General features: G+C 39.0%; 1 protein-coding gene across 1 annotated transcript in view; it reads right to left on the minus strand.

The window, feature by feature from the left end:
* Positions 1-5,898: 5,898 nt before the first annotated feature.
* LOC140165877 (alcohol dehydrogenase [acceptor]-like) overlaps positions 5,899-17,203 on the minus strand; it is a 46,693-nt gene continuing 35,388 nt past the window's right edge. The window contains exons 8-15 of the mRNA XM_072189217.1: positions 16,689-16,781; positions 15,846-15,956; positions 15,073-15,129; positions 13,882-13,976; positions 13,099-13,291; positions 11,948-12,000; positions 10,602-10,769; positions 5,899-9,495 (exon numbers count right to left, since the gene is read on the minus strand). Of these exons, the coding sequence (XP_072045318.1) occupies positions 9,357-9,495; positions 10,602-10,769; positions 11,948-12,000; positions 13,099-13,291; positions 13,882-13,976; positions 15,073-15,129; positions 15,846-15,956; positions 16,689-16,781 (909 nt within the window). The 3' untranslated portion in view covers positions 5,899-9,356. The remainder of the gene's footprint in view (positions 9,496-10,601; positions 10,770-11,947; positions 12,001-13,098; positions 13,292-13,881; positions 13,977-15,072; positions 15,130-15,845; positions 15,957-16,688; positions 16,782-17,203) is intronic.

Raw genomic sequence — 17,203 nt, forward strand, 5'->3', positions numbered from 1 at the left:
AGCCGTAGTAAATTTTGTGATGAAAACAGCCGGATCCGTGGTAGGATTTCTAGCGGAACACCTATGGATCTTTGCTCTCGCGGTCGGAGGAATTTTGTACAAAAATGTAACAGAGGCATACGAGAAAAAGAAAAAGTAATACGACGAGCAAAAACAAATAACCCTCAGCATTTATTTTTGCTAAGGATTATTTTTTTACTTAAGCCACCAAATTTTTGCCGCGAGACAAGTCATCCACACAAACGTGAATGCTAGTTCAACTCTCATATTGTGAGCGGCTTTCTCTCTCTCTTCTATCAGTTTCTCCCTTTCACTTGCTTCTTCGGCTGGTGGGACATCCATCTTTTTATTTTAACGAAAATATACGATGGCTGATCCAATAACGGCTGCTCCCAAAATTAAAGAAAGTTTTTCTCATCATGCATTAGTGGGAGGTCTTCAGTTAAGGGTGGACTTTCAACCTCCTCTACCATAAGTGGACTTTCAACCGTCTCAAACAACTGACTTTCCTCAGGAGCACCCCCTACGGGTCCAACATTCGGTCGAGAGTCGGTGTTTACGTTTGAGTTTAGCCCTATCTGCATGTCATCCGTGGCGATTTGGATGAAATTGTTGTATCCGTTTACGGATCCCACGAGGATTTCCATATTGCTCGGAAGCAAGTAAAGTCCGTGACCCACGACAAAATCCAGTTTGCTTTGAGCGTACTGAAGAGTTCTTTGGTATCTGTCGATCGAGTCCGGAAGATCCACGACCGAGTTGATCGCATCCTCGACGTTTGCTAGAAATTGTTTCTGAGCGTCGAACGCCTTGCCGGAACGCAGGATGCCGGATCTGGCTTGAGCTTGGGATCCGAGAATTGCCCACGTGTAAGTCCTGATGGAGTCGTTGATTCTCGAAACTCCCGCACGTGTGAAACCCTCGTTCCAAGTGTCTGCTACGAAACTTCCGATAGCAGCCATGGCATCTCCTTTTCTGATACTTTTGTCGGTTATATCCGGATCGTGATCGAACAGCTGTTCAATGTATAGAATTTTGTCAGTCTGCTTGTCCACGCCTCCGAAGCTGTCCGCATCAAAGTGAACTTTCCAGTCCATCGACTGACTGTAGTTTCCTCCGTTGATAAGCTTCGACCATTTTTTGGTGGTCACGAATTTCCAGTCGTAAAATTGTTTGTTGAAGAAGTAACTACCCATTCCGTTGGAAAGATCGAACTTTTGTCTCCAGTTAGCTCTCGTGGACACTCCAAATTCGTTGCAAATTCTTTCGTAAGCGTGGGTGTCGATCCCGTTGTTCAGAGGATTGAAGGATTCCTCCGAGGGTAGTGGACAGGACATTTCCGACAGGATTCTTCTGATCTGATAATATGCGTGAAATCTGAACACGGATCGAATCATCGGATCTTTGTGACTGAGAAGTTCTTTGGACACCCGCATCCTGACGTGGCGCACCAGACCGCGAAGTTCAGCTGGTTTTGCCAAAATTGCATCTGGTTGGAGAGCCAGTCATCGTACACCTCTTTTTCCGTGACTCTCAGAAGTTTGTACTTTTGCCACAAACTGGGAAATCTTACGTAAAATTTTCCTTTTTTGTTGACTTGAATTTCTTGATTCACAAGACTAAAACCGTGCGTCGGTTCGAATACTCCTCCAGTTCTCATTTTATTGAAAGATAAAAGAAAAATGTTTGTCACAATTACTGGTGAAGGTCCCTACAGACTGAGTCAACCTATAGAAAACACAAACGGAAATCTGAAAATCGGAATCAAAAGTATCAGCGGACGAGTTGGTTGGTACAACATAAAAAAAGAACTGGATTGGAGGTACACACTTGAAGGAGGATCTCCCTCAGAACCTATAATTATCCCTCCAGGATTGTGGAATTTTGAATCCCTGACCAAATGGTTCACCGACGAAATTGTCGGACTGGAATTTGCACTCAACGAAGAAACGGGAAAGATCGTTATGACTATTCCAGAGAACTATGAAATCTGGTTTCCCAAGCAAGTGCTGAATCTATTGGGAATTGATAACTCTGATTGGCTAAGAGCTGGAGAACATGAAGGAGATCACGCGATCGAGTTCTTACCCCGAAGGATCGAGATTTACCTTCGACAGCTAAATATTTCGAAAAATCTTTATTGTAACGACAAAGATGGTATTTTAAGGGGTTCACAATTACTCGGGTTTATCCCTCTCTTAAACAATCCTTTCGGTGAATATTTTTCCTTAAATTATAACAAACCTGATTTGATAGCATTGACACAGTCGAGCATTCATGAGCTGGATTTTGACTTCAGAGTAGTTTGGAGATGGGGCGCGAAAAAACTGGATAACCATGAGCAGCCTATGGATTTACGATTATTGATAAAATAAAAAAAAAAAAAAAATGAGTATTCGTGGATCACGATTTAAAACTAAGCCACCCTCGGACAACACCGTCCAGGATCTTTCAACCTACGTCAGAAAGACTGGGGCAAGAATGACTGGAAGGATTAATATGGGAGGAAAAAATAACAAATTTAGGTGAAGCAACAGATCCTGAAGACGCTGTCACAAAGGCGGAAGTCGGAAGACTTACGAGTTATCTAAACGGCATAAAGTTGAACACAGCCGGAGGATTCATGACGGGTCCTCTAGACATGGGTGAGGAAAAAATAACCAACGTGGGAACAGCGACGGATGATAAGGACGTTGTAACCAAAAAATACGTGGACAATTTAGTTCGACATGAGCACGACACAAGTTTGCACGTTCTAGGCAGATTCATGGTGTGGATGAACGAAGACGGGACGCACTACGTTTCGATTAGAGCTAAGAAGAATATAGATCTGGATGAGAACAAGCTAATAGAGATCAAAGATGGACAAAACACCACGTTCAACGCAAAACCGATGCAAATAGGAATCACCGGGGCTAATTTTACAATGCTACCCAATCCTGGCAAGGATCTGAGAATTATGCGACTAAGTAGACCACTGCAAATTTATTTCAATGAACCACATTCCATCAATCAACCCTGGAACCTTTCCTTTTCGGCAAAACAAGATCATGCTATGTCCACAGTCCTTATGGAATTTCAAACCGGCAGGAATATCAAGCGGATAACCATCTTATGGAATGCTAACTCCGTGAGTTTCAGGATAACGAACGGTGTCTCAGAAAATATCTTTTCTACGTCAGTTACCATCGACTCGAATGTCCTCAATTATTTTTCGATAGAGTACGTCTCTAATAATTTATGTTTTTGGGTTAATGGCGAACGTAAGGAGATGTACAATATATCCCCTCTAGCAAATTTGATCGGAATCACCATGGACATTGATCAGCTGGGAATTCCAGTTTTTACGAAAAGAACCTCAGCAAACAGGAGATCATCCAGCACTTCGTGCAACACCACGTTTTAAACTTTACGGATGATGAAGTTCTAATTGACTAATTAAATAAAAGGATGAAGAAACCTACAGCACCGCAAATGTACCCTGATCTTCCACAGGAGAGGATCAGGGAGTTCAATTCGACTAAGTAAGATATCCGAAATCCGCGACTCCTCGAAAAGGAAGTTGACCAAAGAGATCAACTAAGGAGAAAATACAAAACAGTATGGAATGTGTTTTACAACACGGCTCAAGTAGCAGGACTCGTCGCAGTTGGAAGCGGAACGGGAGCTGTCGGAACTCTGGCCACGGGTGTGGAGCTTTCGTAAGCATTCCTCTCGGAGGAATAGCAATTTGTGGAGGTGTCCTTAGTGGAGCATGCGTGGCTCTCGGAAAAGCAACCATGAAGAAGGTCGAGAAGCACGAAAGCGTCAAAAGAACCGCAGAGTCCAGTTTGAACACGGTGAATGATCTTGTCTCCAGAGCCCTGGAAGATGGACTGGTGTCCAACGAGGATTTCCACCACGTACTGCGTGAGATGGAAAACTATCGAGGTCACAAAGCTGGAATCAAGCATAGAACCAGAGTGGATTTAATTGAACTTACGGCTGATAGAGAACATAAAATTCGTACAGAGGCAGAACAGGCTGGACTGGAAAGAGGAAAAAAAGAAGCTTTGGAGAGTCTCCGAAGTACATTGAATCCGTAGAAAATAAAAAATTAGAAATCAAATTTGTTTTGTATAAATAAAAAAGAAATGGATATTCCATATTTAACGGATGACAACTTGGTTGAGAACCTAAGAGCGTATGGAGAGTATCGAAAAGAAATGTGGGATGATAAAGGAAAACCATACGGCGTTTGGAGATGGTATCATAACAAAGAAAAAACAAAAATGAAAGCTGAGATAGTGTTTGATGACAACATTCCCACGTATTTAACAAGTTGGCGCAAAGACGGATTAGTAGAAGCAGAAGGTAAATACCATGAAGATGGTGTACCAGGTTTTACTCTTTTCGGTCATAAAAAATGGTGGGACTCTTGGACTGAGTGGGACTCCATGAGTGTTGGATACCTTGCATTTGTAGCAACCTACGGCGCTACATCCATTTTGAAATGGATGTGGTAAACTATGACAAAAAAAACCTCTTGTGATTAATAATCACAAGAGGTTTTTTTATTTCTGTACTCATTCTGCTTCTTTAGCATCGTTGTAGGCTTTCAAAATTTCTGTCATACGCTTGGCTTCCATCCTGATTCTTCTCTCAGGAGAATCCAAAAGAGCGCTCGTAAGAATCCAAAATGCTACGATCATCTTTATTTTAATAAAAATGGCTGATTCGATTTATTTTGAGCTCGCTGATGATGAAATATTCCAACAACTGGAAGACTCTTCCAAAGGAGATTTTTATATGTGGAATGGTACTAGTCTCGGAAACCTGTTTGTTGCTGCTAGCGGTTACAACGGAAACAAAGTAAGAATCCAGGCAATCAACCTTTTGATGTGTTACATTGGGTGGTATAAGGATAGATACAGGATGAGATTGTGTTTAAGACCACCTTGGATTTTTCCTGAAAGGACAGAGGAGTTCGAGGTTTTGAAAAAGACTCTTGAGTTTGTTACGAATGAACCACCGATTGAAAAAAAAGATATGACTATGTTAAAAAATTATCAAGACAAATTTGGTCTTGTGAATAACTTTGTGAAATAATATATTAAAAGTAAAATCAAAACAATTTTGATTTTGATGAAGAGGTTAAAAAAAAATGCAGGGGAAATTTTTCCCCTGCATTTTTTTTTTGGATAAGTTGAAATGCAGGGAGAATTTTTCCGTGTAATTTGGATTGGGGTGAATTAAAAATGCAAGGATGTTTTTCTGTGTAATCTTGTGTTGTTGTTTGTTCTGTGTAATCCTGTGCTGTTGTTTTTCTGTGTAATCCAGTGTTGTTGTTTTTCTGTGTAATCCGGTGTTGTTGTTTTTTCTTTGCAATCCTGTGTTGTTGTTTTTTCTGTATATATCCTGTGTAAATTATTGTTCTGTATAATCCTGTGTAATTTTTTTTGTTAAATTTTCCCCTGTATTTTGCCCTGAAAAAATGGATCTAAGGTTACACAGAAAAATGACAGAAATGAGCTCGTATCCCCCTTTCCCTACTACTCTATAGCGCCCGGGGATATTGTATTTTATTGTGACTATTTATGATACCTTGATTCGATGGTATTAACTTAGGATTTAGTCAACTTTCAGAAAGTTCAAGTTCAGAGTGTAGACTTTTATTAATGGCAAGTTTACACGAGGAAATATGCCGTGCCTGCATAATAAGCATGTATAAACAGAGAGCCGTGAAAAATGTTGTCTCTCTAAAATTAAAACCGCACTATTATGCAGCTTCACAATTTTTTCATTTGTAGCTAACAGCTCTAACATTAAAGCCATATTATAACATTTGCTGAGGAGGACGCCCTCACTGAATTTTTTTAATTCATTTTTACACGATTAAATTGTACTTTATTAAACCAATATAGCCTGCAAAAATCAAGACTCTAGGTGCTGTAGTTTTGTCAAAATCCGAGATTTTGAATAAAACGCCGGATTCGGCGCTTTATTATTACGATGGAATTATTAGTCGAACGCATACACGATGTTCATAACACACAGTACGTGACGGCGTGCGGGACGGTGATATACACAACAAAAGGTCGTACTATAACATGACCGAAGGAGTGGTACGTATTGGCGACATGTGCGCTGGTAGTAAATTCCAATTTTCTTTGCTTTGCCGTAGTTGTTCGGCTCAAAAATAAAAGGGATATATCTGACAGTAAAAGCTAACATTTTATGGCAAAGAAATGCTAATCTATTTTGTTTGAAAATGTTATAATATGGCTTTAATATAACTTAAATTATAGGATACTTAATTTGTTATTAATTAAGAGGTTACTAATTATTTTATTACATTTTGTCCAAAACAGCTCATCTATCAGGGCACAGTTCTTGAACCCCAATACATTTGTATATTCATTGAATCGCCTTTAACAATTTGGGAGCCAAAACCTCGTACTCTGTAAATGGAGGTCAAATTTTGCACTATCATTGTTTAATGCGGTAAACCGGGCTGTAAGCATGGTAAAACAAGTATTTTCCCCTATACTGCATACACTAGGATCCACAACATACTCATCTATCAGGGGCACAGTTCTTCAACCCCAATACATTTGAACATTCATAATAACCTTTGAAAATGTGGGTACTAAACCTCATACTCTGCAACTTGATGTCAAATTTTGCATTATGATTGTTTAATTGAGGTTATTGGACTAAGCCATTAGGATGAGGCCATTGTGGTCCATAGTGATAGTGCTATGGTGCATACCCAGTTGCCAAATGGATTTATACAATCATTACATGGCATAAATCATTTCTTAATGTACATGTAGTATATTCAACTTCACAGGTATTTATTTTGATTTATATGTGAGTCTGTCTAGACCTTTTTCCCTCTTTCCCATCATGCACTATTCCAGGGGGCCATGAGTGTCGCAAAATACATCATCTCCCCGGGGGAGTACAGAGTTATGTTCATTACATTCTGGAATACGGACATTTCGGCTGGTGCCTTCATCACAAAAAAGGAATCACCGATAATCATGATAATGGCGCAGGATCACTAATACCTTTCGAGGGCAAAAAACAACATTTCTATGCCTTATTGACATGGTGTCGTCGCGAAAAAAAAGTTTCCTGTTATTGAAACCTAACGTTGTATGCATTTTATAGACCAAGAGGTGAACAAGAAGAGTCCTCAAAAAGGACAAGGTTCCGCTGGTGGCCTACTGGTATTAATAAAGAAATAAATCTACTCTTCCTTGACTCATGACAGTGAAACTTTCAATCATTTTGCATTGAGATATGTATTACTCCAGTGCTGCGCCAGGTCCTATGCACTATCATTGTGTCAGTGGTCAGTCTTTACACTTTCCTGTTATGTATACATCAGATGATGTAAATGTGAAGGCTTATAGCTGCTAATCATATTTGCACTGATTTTCGTTCACCATTAATACGAGCAACTTGGTATTTAACATTCATAAATGTTACTTTTACTAAGCGTTGGATAAATTTAAACCAAAGTAACATTTGTGATGACAGTCAATATTATACCCAGTATAATAGTAGGCCTACTGTAAGAATCCAGGTGGATCTAGGGCAGGTACGTGGCTGTGGGTCAAGGTATTCTGAGCAAAGGCAGACTATAAATCATAGATAGTTTATAAATTCAGCCGAAGTTACAAAATTTGCATTGGAAAAAATTTTTGTCTTTGGGTATTGAGAGTGTTGTAATACTGTCGTTAGTTTGGGTCACATCCATTAAGATCCAATAACATTAACACAGAAAAGGGTCAATGAACTGAGAACTTGGCCATAGTGATGCCATACAGCAGGACCAATGAGCTATCTTGTTACATACTAACCAGGGTGCAAATGTCTCTGCTACATCTCCTAGCCTCCATGCACTTTCGTGACTATTAAACCAAGCAACTATTTGACAACCTAGTGTACAAGAGACATCATTTAACTCATATCAATATCTTTCTCAGACATACAATTCATGCTTCAAGCAAGTTTTACAAACAGAGGATATGCTTAGAACTGGTACTGGGTGTTTTGATCAGTGTGTGCCAATATGTTCCTGCGGAACAAAAACTAATGACGGGACACGCAGTGATATTTTGTCGGCGTCCGTTTCACTTTTTTTCGGAGATGAAAATAAAATGTAAACAATAATCTCTTACACAGATGTTCTGCATCGCTCCGTAACTGCATCACTCGTGTATTCAATAATTGCATAATTAGTAACATCGATGGCCTTTACGATAATCCGCATATATGGAATCAGTATGCCCATATTAAGACAAAATAATTGTAAAGAACATCGGATGCACACGATCTATGAGGTTGATGAACTATCATACCCCCTGGAATAGTGCATTGTGGGATAGAGGGGAAAAGGTCAATTCTCGGATCTGACAGGTCGCATGACCCTCAAACTTGGTTGGTATGTGCAACTTGGTCCGCCAGAACAAGTTTGCATTTGTTAGGTCATCCAAGGTCAAAGGTCAGATCAAGTTTAAAGTAGCTCTAATCGGGCTGTATTTCGGGGAAAACAATCCCCGGCACTTGGGGAGTATGAAACCGCAAAGGTCATATGAGGTCAAAGGTCAGGTCAAATTCTGAGTTGCTTATATTAGGCTGTAACTTGAGAAATATAATCCTTGACACTTGGGGAGTTTGAAACTGCAAAGGTCATCCGAGGTCAAAGGTCAGGTTTTATCATCGTCACCGTTTACCATGTTTACTAACCACTCCTGTTTACTAACCGCTCCCGTTTACTCAACTAGCGGGAGCCCGCGCGAAGCGCTGGATTCCTATATAAATCCTATTTTGATGGATGACTTGCCCTGGCGATGCAAATTACATTTACACCACGCAAATTAAATTGACTGCTTCGTAAGTATCTTTCTTTGAAGGCACGTAACTGTAATCACAACACAACACTTGGATAAAATCTGTCCCGAAATCATAGGTACATATATTATAGTAAGGGACAGTGAATTCCCATGCCTTATTACCCTGTTACAAACTTAACCATTTTACATTGCCCGTGGGGTTTTTCTTAGATTCCCCAAATGATTACTTCTGTTATCTGGGGATTTTCTCCAATCCATAAAAAGTCTTGACAGGTTTTGTTATTGCAATCAAGGGGATTTTCAAAAATCCCATGTAAACAAACTATTACATTATTACAAGGGAGTTACCCATATTGTAGGTGGCGTAGCTGAGATTTTTTGCCAGGGGGTGGCAAGCCTGTCGTGTATGGGTCTTAAAGGGCGTCCTTCTTAGCAAATGTTACAATATGGCTTTTAAGTACTAAATAACTTGTTTCTTTTCTCATCATATGTTCACCTCTTGGCGTGTTTTTATTCATCTGGACACGAAAACTTGATAAAATCTGCGCCTCTTTCGCCAATCATGATACAAGGTGCATTGGTGTTGCCAGAGAGAGAATGTGGCATTATCGACGCATCGATTACACGAAGGCCTTTGATACCACGGACTCTGAAAAAAAAACCGACAATACTAGATTTATTTTGGGTATCTTTTAAGATACCTAATATTAAAGGGTGTATCAAAATAAAGTATACAGTTTGATAAATGCCACTAGATTCACACCACGTCTTATGAGAGACGTCCTGCCTAGGGATGTCAACTTGTGCAATTATGTGTCTCTGGAGTTCATCGAGGTCTGCATGCAGGAGGACTTGTGAAAACCTTTGATTTCAGATAGCTCCACAAGAAGAACAGACGTTCTGTCAATTACTGTAAAGAAAGTGGTGAAACTGTGATTTTCATGTTATTTTAATTGACTTTGCGCAACTGCACTTTTACACGGCTCACAAAAATACCCACTAAGTCCTTATAAATGGTCACACGCCAGTGATTTTACAGTTGTGGGAGGACAAGATGTTGATTCAGGCTCAGCTATCAATTAAAATATGTTGACCAAATACCTCATACCTTTTTAATCAAGAGGCATTTTTCAAACTGTATACTTCATTTCGATACACCCTGTATTTATGATGACATCATAATCGCGACAGTGGCATGGTGCATTAAAGCCATATTATAACATTTGCGGAGGAGAACGCCCTCAAAAAAAAAATTAAATTCAGGTTTTTGCACGATTGTAATGTACTTTAGTAAACAAAGATTCTCTGCAAAAATCAAGACTTCAGGTGCTATAGTTTTGTCAAAATCTGAGATTTTGAATAAACCGCCTGAATCAGCGTTTTATTATTACGATAGAAATATTAGTCGAACGCGTATGCGATGTCAACACAGTACTACGTACACGGCGTGCGTGACACACACACACATGCCAGAGGATCGTACCATATTACAACCGCCGGAGTAACATGCATTGGCGCTAGTAGTAAATTCCAATTTTCTTTGCTTTACCTCACTTGTTCGGCTCAAAATTAAAAGGGAACATATCTGACAGTAAAAGCTACCATTTTATGGAAAATAAATACTAATCTATTTTTAAAGAAATGTTATAATATGGCTTTAATGATGATTAAAGTACCATCAAAATATTATGTTAAAAAATTACCATTAAATATCTATCAAAACCTAACTTAAATATACAAATAGCATTAACAAACCTCAGTTTCGAATCGACCACAGCTGTTTCGTCAACAATGCCACCCATTTTACACGTTCCCGTGGGATGGTACACGGTACTGGCAATGTTACGAATGTATTTCTCCAAGTTCTCGTCAGAAAATGCACCACCAGTTGTACCTGGCATATTTAAATCCAATAGCTTTGCACTGTAGATATCAATTTTTATTTATATACAGTGAATAAAACGCATAAGGGATCTGGAATGAGCGTTTTGAGCGTTTCGACAGTATTTTTTGTGGGACATGAGAGCACATCAGACATATCGAATTGCATTCTGAATACGAAGAATGTCTTTCTGATATCAAATATTTCACGAAATTCACGATATATACATGTAATACAAATTTTATGACAAATTATTAAAATTTGATATTTTTCAAATTTTTTTATATATAACAGTCCTCGAAGTAAATTTTATAAATCTAATGATATATTCTTAAAGTGTATGTAGCTGGGAGGAAAAGCCGACGATCAATTGAAAATTTTGACCTTTCATATTGAAGATATACATTTTTTTTCCCTAAAAGACCTAATTTGTTGTGGTGTTTTGGAAAAAAATCCATATATTATCTTCAATACGAAAGGTCAAAATTTTCAATTGATCGTCGGCTTTTCATCCCACCTACATACACTTTAAGTATAAATCATCAGATTTATAAAGTTTACTTCAAGTACTGTTAAATATCAAAAATATCAATTTTAATGATTTGCCATAAAATGTGTATTAAATTGCGAATTTCAAAAATCAAAATTATTTGATATCAGAAGGACATTCTTCGTATTCAGAATGCAATTCGATATGTCTGATGTGCTCTAATGTCCCACAATAAATACTGTCCAAACGTTCATATCCCATCCCTTAAATGGTCGTATTTTTTATTTGATTGTTACTATACTGAAATGCAGTAAACCTTAGACGAGCGCGTAGTGTAAGGATACATCGCATATTTACTGCGTTGCACGCACTTGTCTCTGATTGGCTGCTGAGGCGATCTGTTGTTGCCGAGTGGAAATTTATGAATGAACTGTGCGCCGTACGCGTTGTTAACGCCGAATTTGCAACATCACGGTAGTCGCGCTCGTAAAAGGTTTGCTGCATTTTAGTATATCACGACCGCTTATGGGAAATATTCAATGTACTTTTTCAAAATGTTTCTTCCATCGGCGAACACGTATTTATGCCGTTTTTAAATAAATGACTGGTCATATTTTATGTCAGTCACGTAGTACCATTTACAGCATTACTTCATGTGTTTGTTTGTTTATTTATTCATTTGTTTTATTTTTTATTTAACTGTTTATAAACATGTACTATTTCCCTTACTCATAACGCCGCATGACGCTGGTTTCTGTAAATCGTTTTCCATAACGCAGGCCCTACAAAAGATAGATTGAAACACAACAGAAATATGAAATATCAGGGAATATAGATGAACATCAGAAAAAATAACGAAAGGTCTGAAAAACAGGGATTATTACAAACTTTAATAATATTTGCTCAAACAAGCGCCTTTTTAAGGCGTTGTTTTCAAAATAGAAATACACTGATAAAATGAAAGCTTGTGTTTTGGTATATCTCTGCCCCCTCCCCCATTCGATGTTGGACAAAGCCATGTTTTCAACAGGTCCGTGAGACCCTCCAACGTTGAAAGATTGGGAATGGGGCACACCGACATTGCCTTGCTAATAATTATTTGATGCAGCAGAGATATTCAAATAAATACACGGGATCGATACACGTGAATTGCTATGCACGATTTTGATATCAGACGAAAATCTTCGGATACCGGGTTGGAAAATGATGAATATCTCCCGTAAATGATTTTTTCTCAAGAAACCAGATGTGGTCTCATACACTTGAAAATACGTGTTGAACAGATATGATAGTCGTTAGTTTGCGCTTTGAGAGAGTAGCTTGCGTCTTGAGCTGAAAAAGTGACCAAAATTCAAGATTTTAAATAGCGCAGCGTAGAACCTCGTGGAGGTAGTTTCAGGCCAGACTATATGTGGCTATCACGAACATACAAGATCGACGAGTGTCAGACCGACTAACACAAACTGGCTGTGTAGGAGACTATCGTAGAGACAGTCTATAAGCATATGACAATGGCGAATGTATGCTCGCTGACCGTACAGAGGTCAGTCACAGGCTACTGTCATTAGCCTTAGTCGGATGTCCTTCAGCCTACTATGCATTTAAAAACTATTAAACAGGTGGGAATACAATGGCCATCCGTGGCTGTGGATTCAACCTACCATGGCATTTTCTGCCATGAAGATATCGGGCCGATGACGGTTCGTTGATATTGTGCTTCACATATTGCATGCCTGTTTCACTCGCCTCTCCAATTTTTATATGGCACGCATTTCTCATGTTTTACCTCAATATTTCTGCCTCAAATGGACTCTTTCTGAGAGTACAAATGTTAATATTTTGTGAAATAAAATAAACATCGAAAGTCGTCCGATAAATACCTCCGCCATAACTTTGACGTCGTGCGGATCCTCGAGGTAATGCGGGTCAATGATTGGTGGTTCCTTGGGATCCTTGCTCGCCAATGTAATCTCGCCTACACTTTTTGGATGCAATAAATACGTTGCAAAGACAAAGCCTTTATGAGACATAACATCTGCCTGGTTTTCGTCGTATCCAAAGCATGGATAGAGACTGAATGGATATAGTGATACGTGAAAATAAAGAAACATCATTAGTAAAATTAGGGCAACGGAGTAATGAGATAACAAACAATAAGATTGATGTATGAGCGAAGCTACAATCCCGAAAAATGGCGTCGCTCTGTTCAATCCATGTGAGTTATTTCTGCCACCTCCTCCAATTTAATGTTAGACAGAGCCATGTTGTCAGTAAGTCTGCTAGACACTCGAAAATTGAAAGATGGGGTTGGGCAGTTTGGATACAGAGCAGTACTTCAAACACGTGTCACACTTGGGTGTCATAATAATATAGCACACATTTTAATTATTGTGAGCAAGTGTGGCAACTATTTTTTTCCTGGATTGCAGATATTTAGTGACATATCGATATGGATAGTCTTTAGCAAAATAAAGTATGTTCTACCCATTAGAGGTTAAGGGGTTAAGGGATAGCATCAAAGCACAACCGCTGTTCGATCACTGGTGCCGTGACAGAACCAGCGGTTGAACCGCGTTATATTGTTCCAGCGGTCGACCGACGACGGTTGGGTTTTGAAGCTATTCCGACCAATTAAACAATGATTTTAACAAGATACTACTTACTCTTTAGATTTGATGCCAAACAATTTTGGTTCATCAACAGCTATGTAATACATTGGGAAAGCTATTACTTGCAGCTCTGGCCATTCTACTTCTGTCTGTGTGTCAACAACAACAATATCCAAATATGTGCATGGCAAATTGGTTTGACATGAACATTTTATGAAATTGAGAATTTTTTTCGATGCAAACGTTATCAAATCAAGTTTTAGTCTGATACAACACATATATTAAACTGCATGTATGGTATCCTATGTGTCCATAGATCCTGTAGCCTGCCAAGGTCGGTGTGCTAGTGAAGAGAACCAGCAAAATATTTTGTTTTCCTAAAATATATGGCTATTTTACCGTAACATGCAAAATCAACACAATATTTCTGTTGTCTGCATAGTATTTCTGTTTGTCATGACCATTAGATACTTTTATTTTTGCTACATATTCATAAGTTTCCATTTTATTCATAAATTACTAATAGAAACAACAGAAAACTGAGATCAAGTAAGGCACCGGTGCTCAATCTCGCCGGTTAACTCGGCGTCGTCGTCTCGGAGCATTTCGATGGCTCTCCTGCGGCTTGCAGTTTCAAGCCGCAGTACTCCGACGAATTAATATAGTGTAGCCATATCCCTGGTTGCGAAATCGTGAGCAGTTATGGGCATTGAGTTCGCAACATCTTGCCATCTTCTTGTTCTGCAGTTTGTCATTCATTACTCGAAACCTTTATATTAATGTTTATTGTAGTACCTACTTGAGTTTACTCACCGTGAGCAATTTGAGGATCAGTCGATATAATCCGGCAAAGAATCAACGCACTCAAGGACACTAATTTGTAATGCTATTGTTGTCAAGTGTTATAAGCCGGTTACGAGAAATGCAGGAGTTACGGGCCGATCAAGCCGATGAACGGGTGACTGAACATGGCTTTACATCGAGCAGACACACATTTTGTTAGTGTATATCGCAACAGTATTTTATTTCTCAGCATATGTGCATCGGCGTGGGTCTGTGGCTTAGGTACGCCGAAGAGTTAATCGGCGAGATTGAGCACCCAGGCCTAATACTGTGCTGGGTTGCCAGCACAAAAACACGTCATCCTTTTTGACCTCAGTTTAGATTGTTATAACCACGTGATTATCGATGTCAATGCTATTTACACCTGGCATTTGAAGTTGAAGTTTAGGAATAATATCTTACCGCTAAGCCTGATTTGATGAAGCCATACGACTCTATGCCACTGCTTGTCCAGAGTCCCTGTGAAGACAAATGAAATTACAATAATCATGATAATGTGAGTTGCAATTTGGGAAAGCGGTATAAACAAAGAAGTGTGACGGTAGACACAACAAATGATCCAACCCCATCCCTCTCCTCTCGATAGTGGCGTAGCCAGGTTTTCGAAACAGGGGCACATATTTGTGAATGTACCGACAACAAATATGATATCACCAACTAGTGTCCTCATACCCACCAACAACAACCCAACGCTTCGGTGTCATACCGCCTAAAAATTAAAGAATGACTTCACCGGAAGTTTGCAAAATTTTAAATACGGAAATGTGCCACATTTTATCATTGCAGATTTTGGCAAATTGTGCCATGTAGTATGTTTTTTGGCTGGACCGTCAGTACCCACGTACATGACGTACCTTGCGACTTAATATATACCGAGTACTACCCACGGTCTATAATTTATCGCAACCTCCCGATTGCAACGAAAATCCTTCTGATAGGAATGCGACGAACATCATTCAAACATAATACCTAGAAATTTAAATCTGCCGCTCTTCTCCAGTGTGCCTCTGTGGCTCAATTAACTAGAGCGTCGTGCTAGTAATAAGAAGGTCACTGGTTCGAATCCGACCAGATGCACTGTTTTTTTCCAACGTTTATGTGCGCTGGGTAAAGATTAAAATGTGTTCATCCTATCAACTCAAAAAACTAAGTGTATAATTTTCATACATACATACTGTTTTATCCGAGTTATATTGCTCCTGATGTTTCGGATCTATAAGTTCGTTGAGTGACACCACGCCACTTTCTTCATTAATACTACCTTTCCATAGGCAAAGCAAATGATCCTGTTAAAAGAAAAAAAATATGGACATATAAGGGGCGGGTGCCCGGGGGCGGGTGGTGCAATAATTATTTGTCCTATTTGCTCTATACCTTCAAAATTTGGGTTCCCCAGATCTAACACTGTAAAAGGAGGAGGGCAGAGATATTTTGCCACGCCAGAAGAGGGAAGAACATAAAGTTCGTATGTAGACAAATCCAATTTTCTACTCACGGTTAGACAGTTTCAACCAGGTCGGTTGACTTCTTCAGTAATGCGATGATCCACCTACACGTGACGAAGGCAAAAACTCTCTAAATCACATGTATGATCCGCTGTTAAGAACTGTGCACCCTAGGAATGAGAATTTCGCGGGAGTGTAGGTGGATCATCGCATTACTGAAGAAGTCAACCGACCTGCTTGACGAAACTGTCTAACCGTGAGTAGAAAATTGGATTTGTCTACATAATTAACGAACTTTATGACTTTATACAATCCTGATGAATCTATTCCAAGAGGGAAGAACATATTTTGCCTATTTTGAAAATTCAACTCCGGATTACAAATAATTATTGCACAGCCCATAATGGTTTAGGTGCAAAATTGTTATAATAAGTTTCACACGGATATCGTAAAATTTTATTAGCATAAGGGAAAAATAAGAGATTGGTAAGCAAACAAACATAGAAACAAACATAGAAATACAGCTAAATAACCCCATAGCTCTGACGCCTCGAACCGAGGCTATACACGTACCTGAAGATTCTTACCAACCGGCAAATCAGCAATACATTCTATGCCGAGACTCTCAAGATGAGATCTAGGACCTATCCCTGACAACATCAGAATCTAGAAGATAACATTACATTATATTGAATTAAATAGATTTTTTTAATATTGACGCTTTTACTGTTAATTATAGCGTTGCTTTCAAAATTGTATAGTATTCATTTATATTAGAAAACGTGTGACAAAAAAATCATTATTTTATATATTATTCGCCGGCGAAGTGACGTAATAATCGGATTAACTACCATAGCAACAGCTGAATCCATTTTTTGAATATATAGCCCTGCACTACAACGTTCACGCGGCACCTATGCATTGAACCATTATAGATATCAAAGAAATGCTGATCACTCGCACCTGTAAGAAAAGAGTGGTATTGTATTCAATCTATGATTGCAGACATACACAGGTGATAAGTACAACCTACTTGTAGTGCAGGGCGGTAAATTCAAAAGTTGTATTCATCTACAATTACTATGGTA

The sequence above is a fragment of the Amphiura filiformis genome, chromosome 12 (genome assembly GCF_039555335.1).
Source record: "Amphiura filiformis chromosome 12, Afil_fr2py, whole genome shotgun sequence".
NCBI classification, from domain to species: Eukaryota; Metazoa; Echinodermata; class Ophiuroidea; order Amphilepidida; family Amphiuridae; genus Amphiura; species Amphiura filiformis.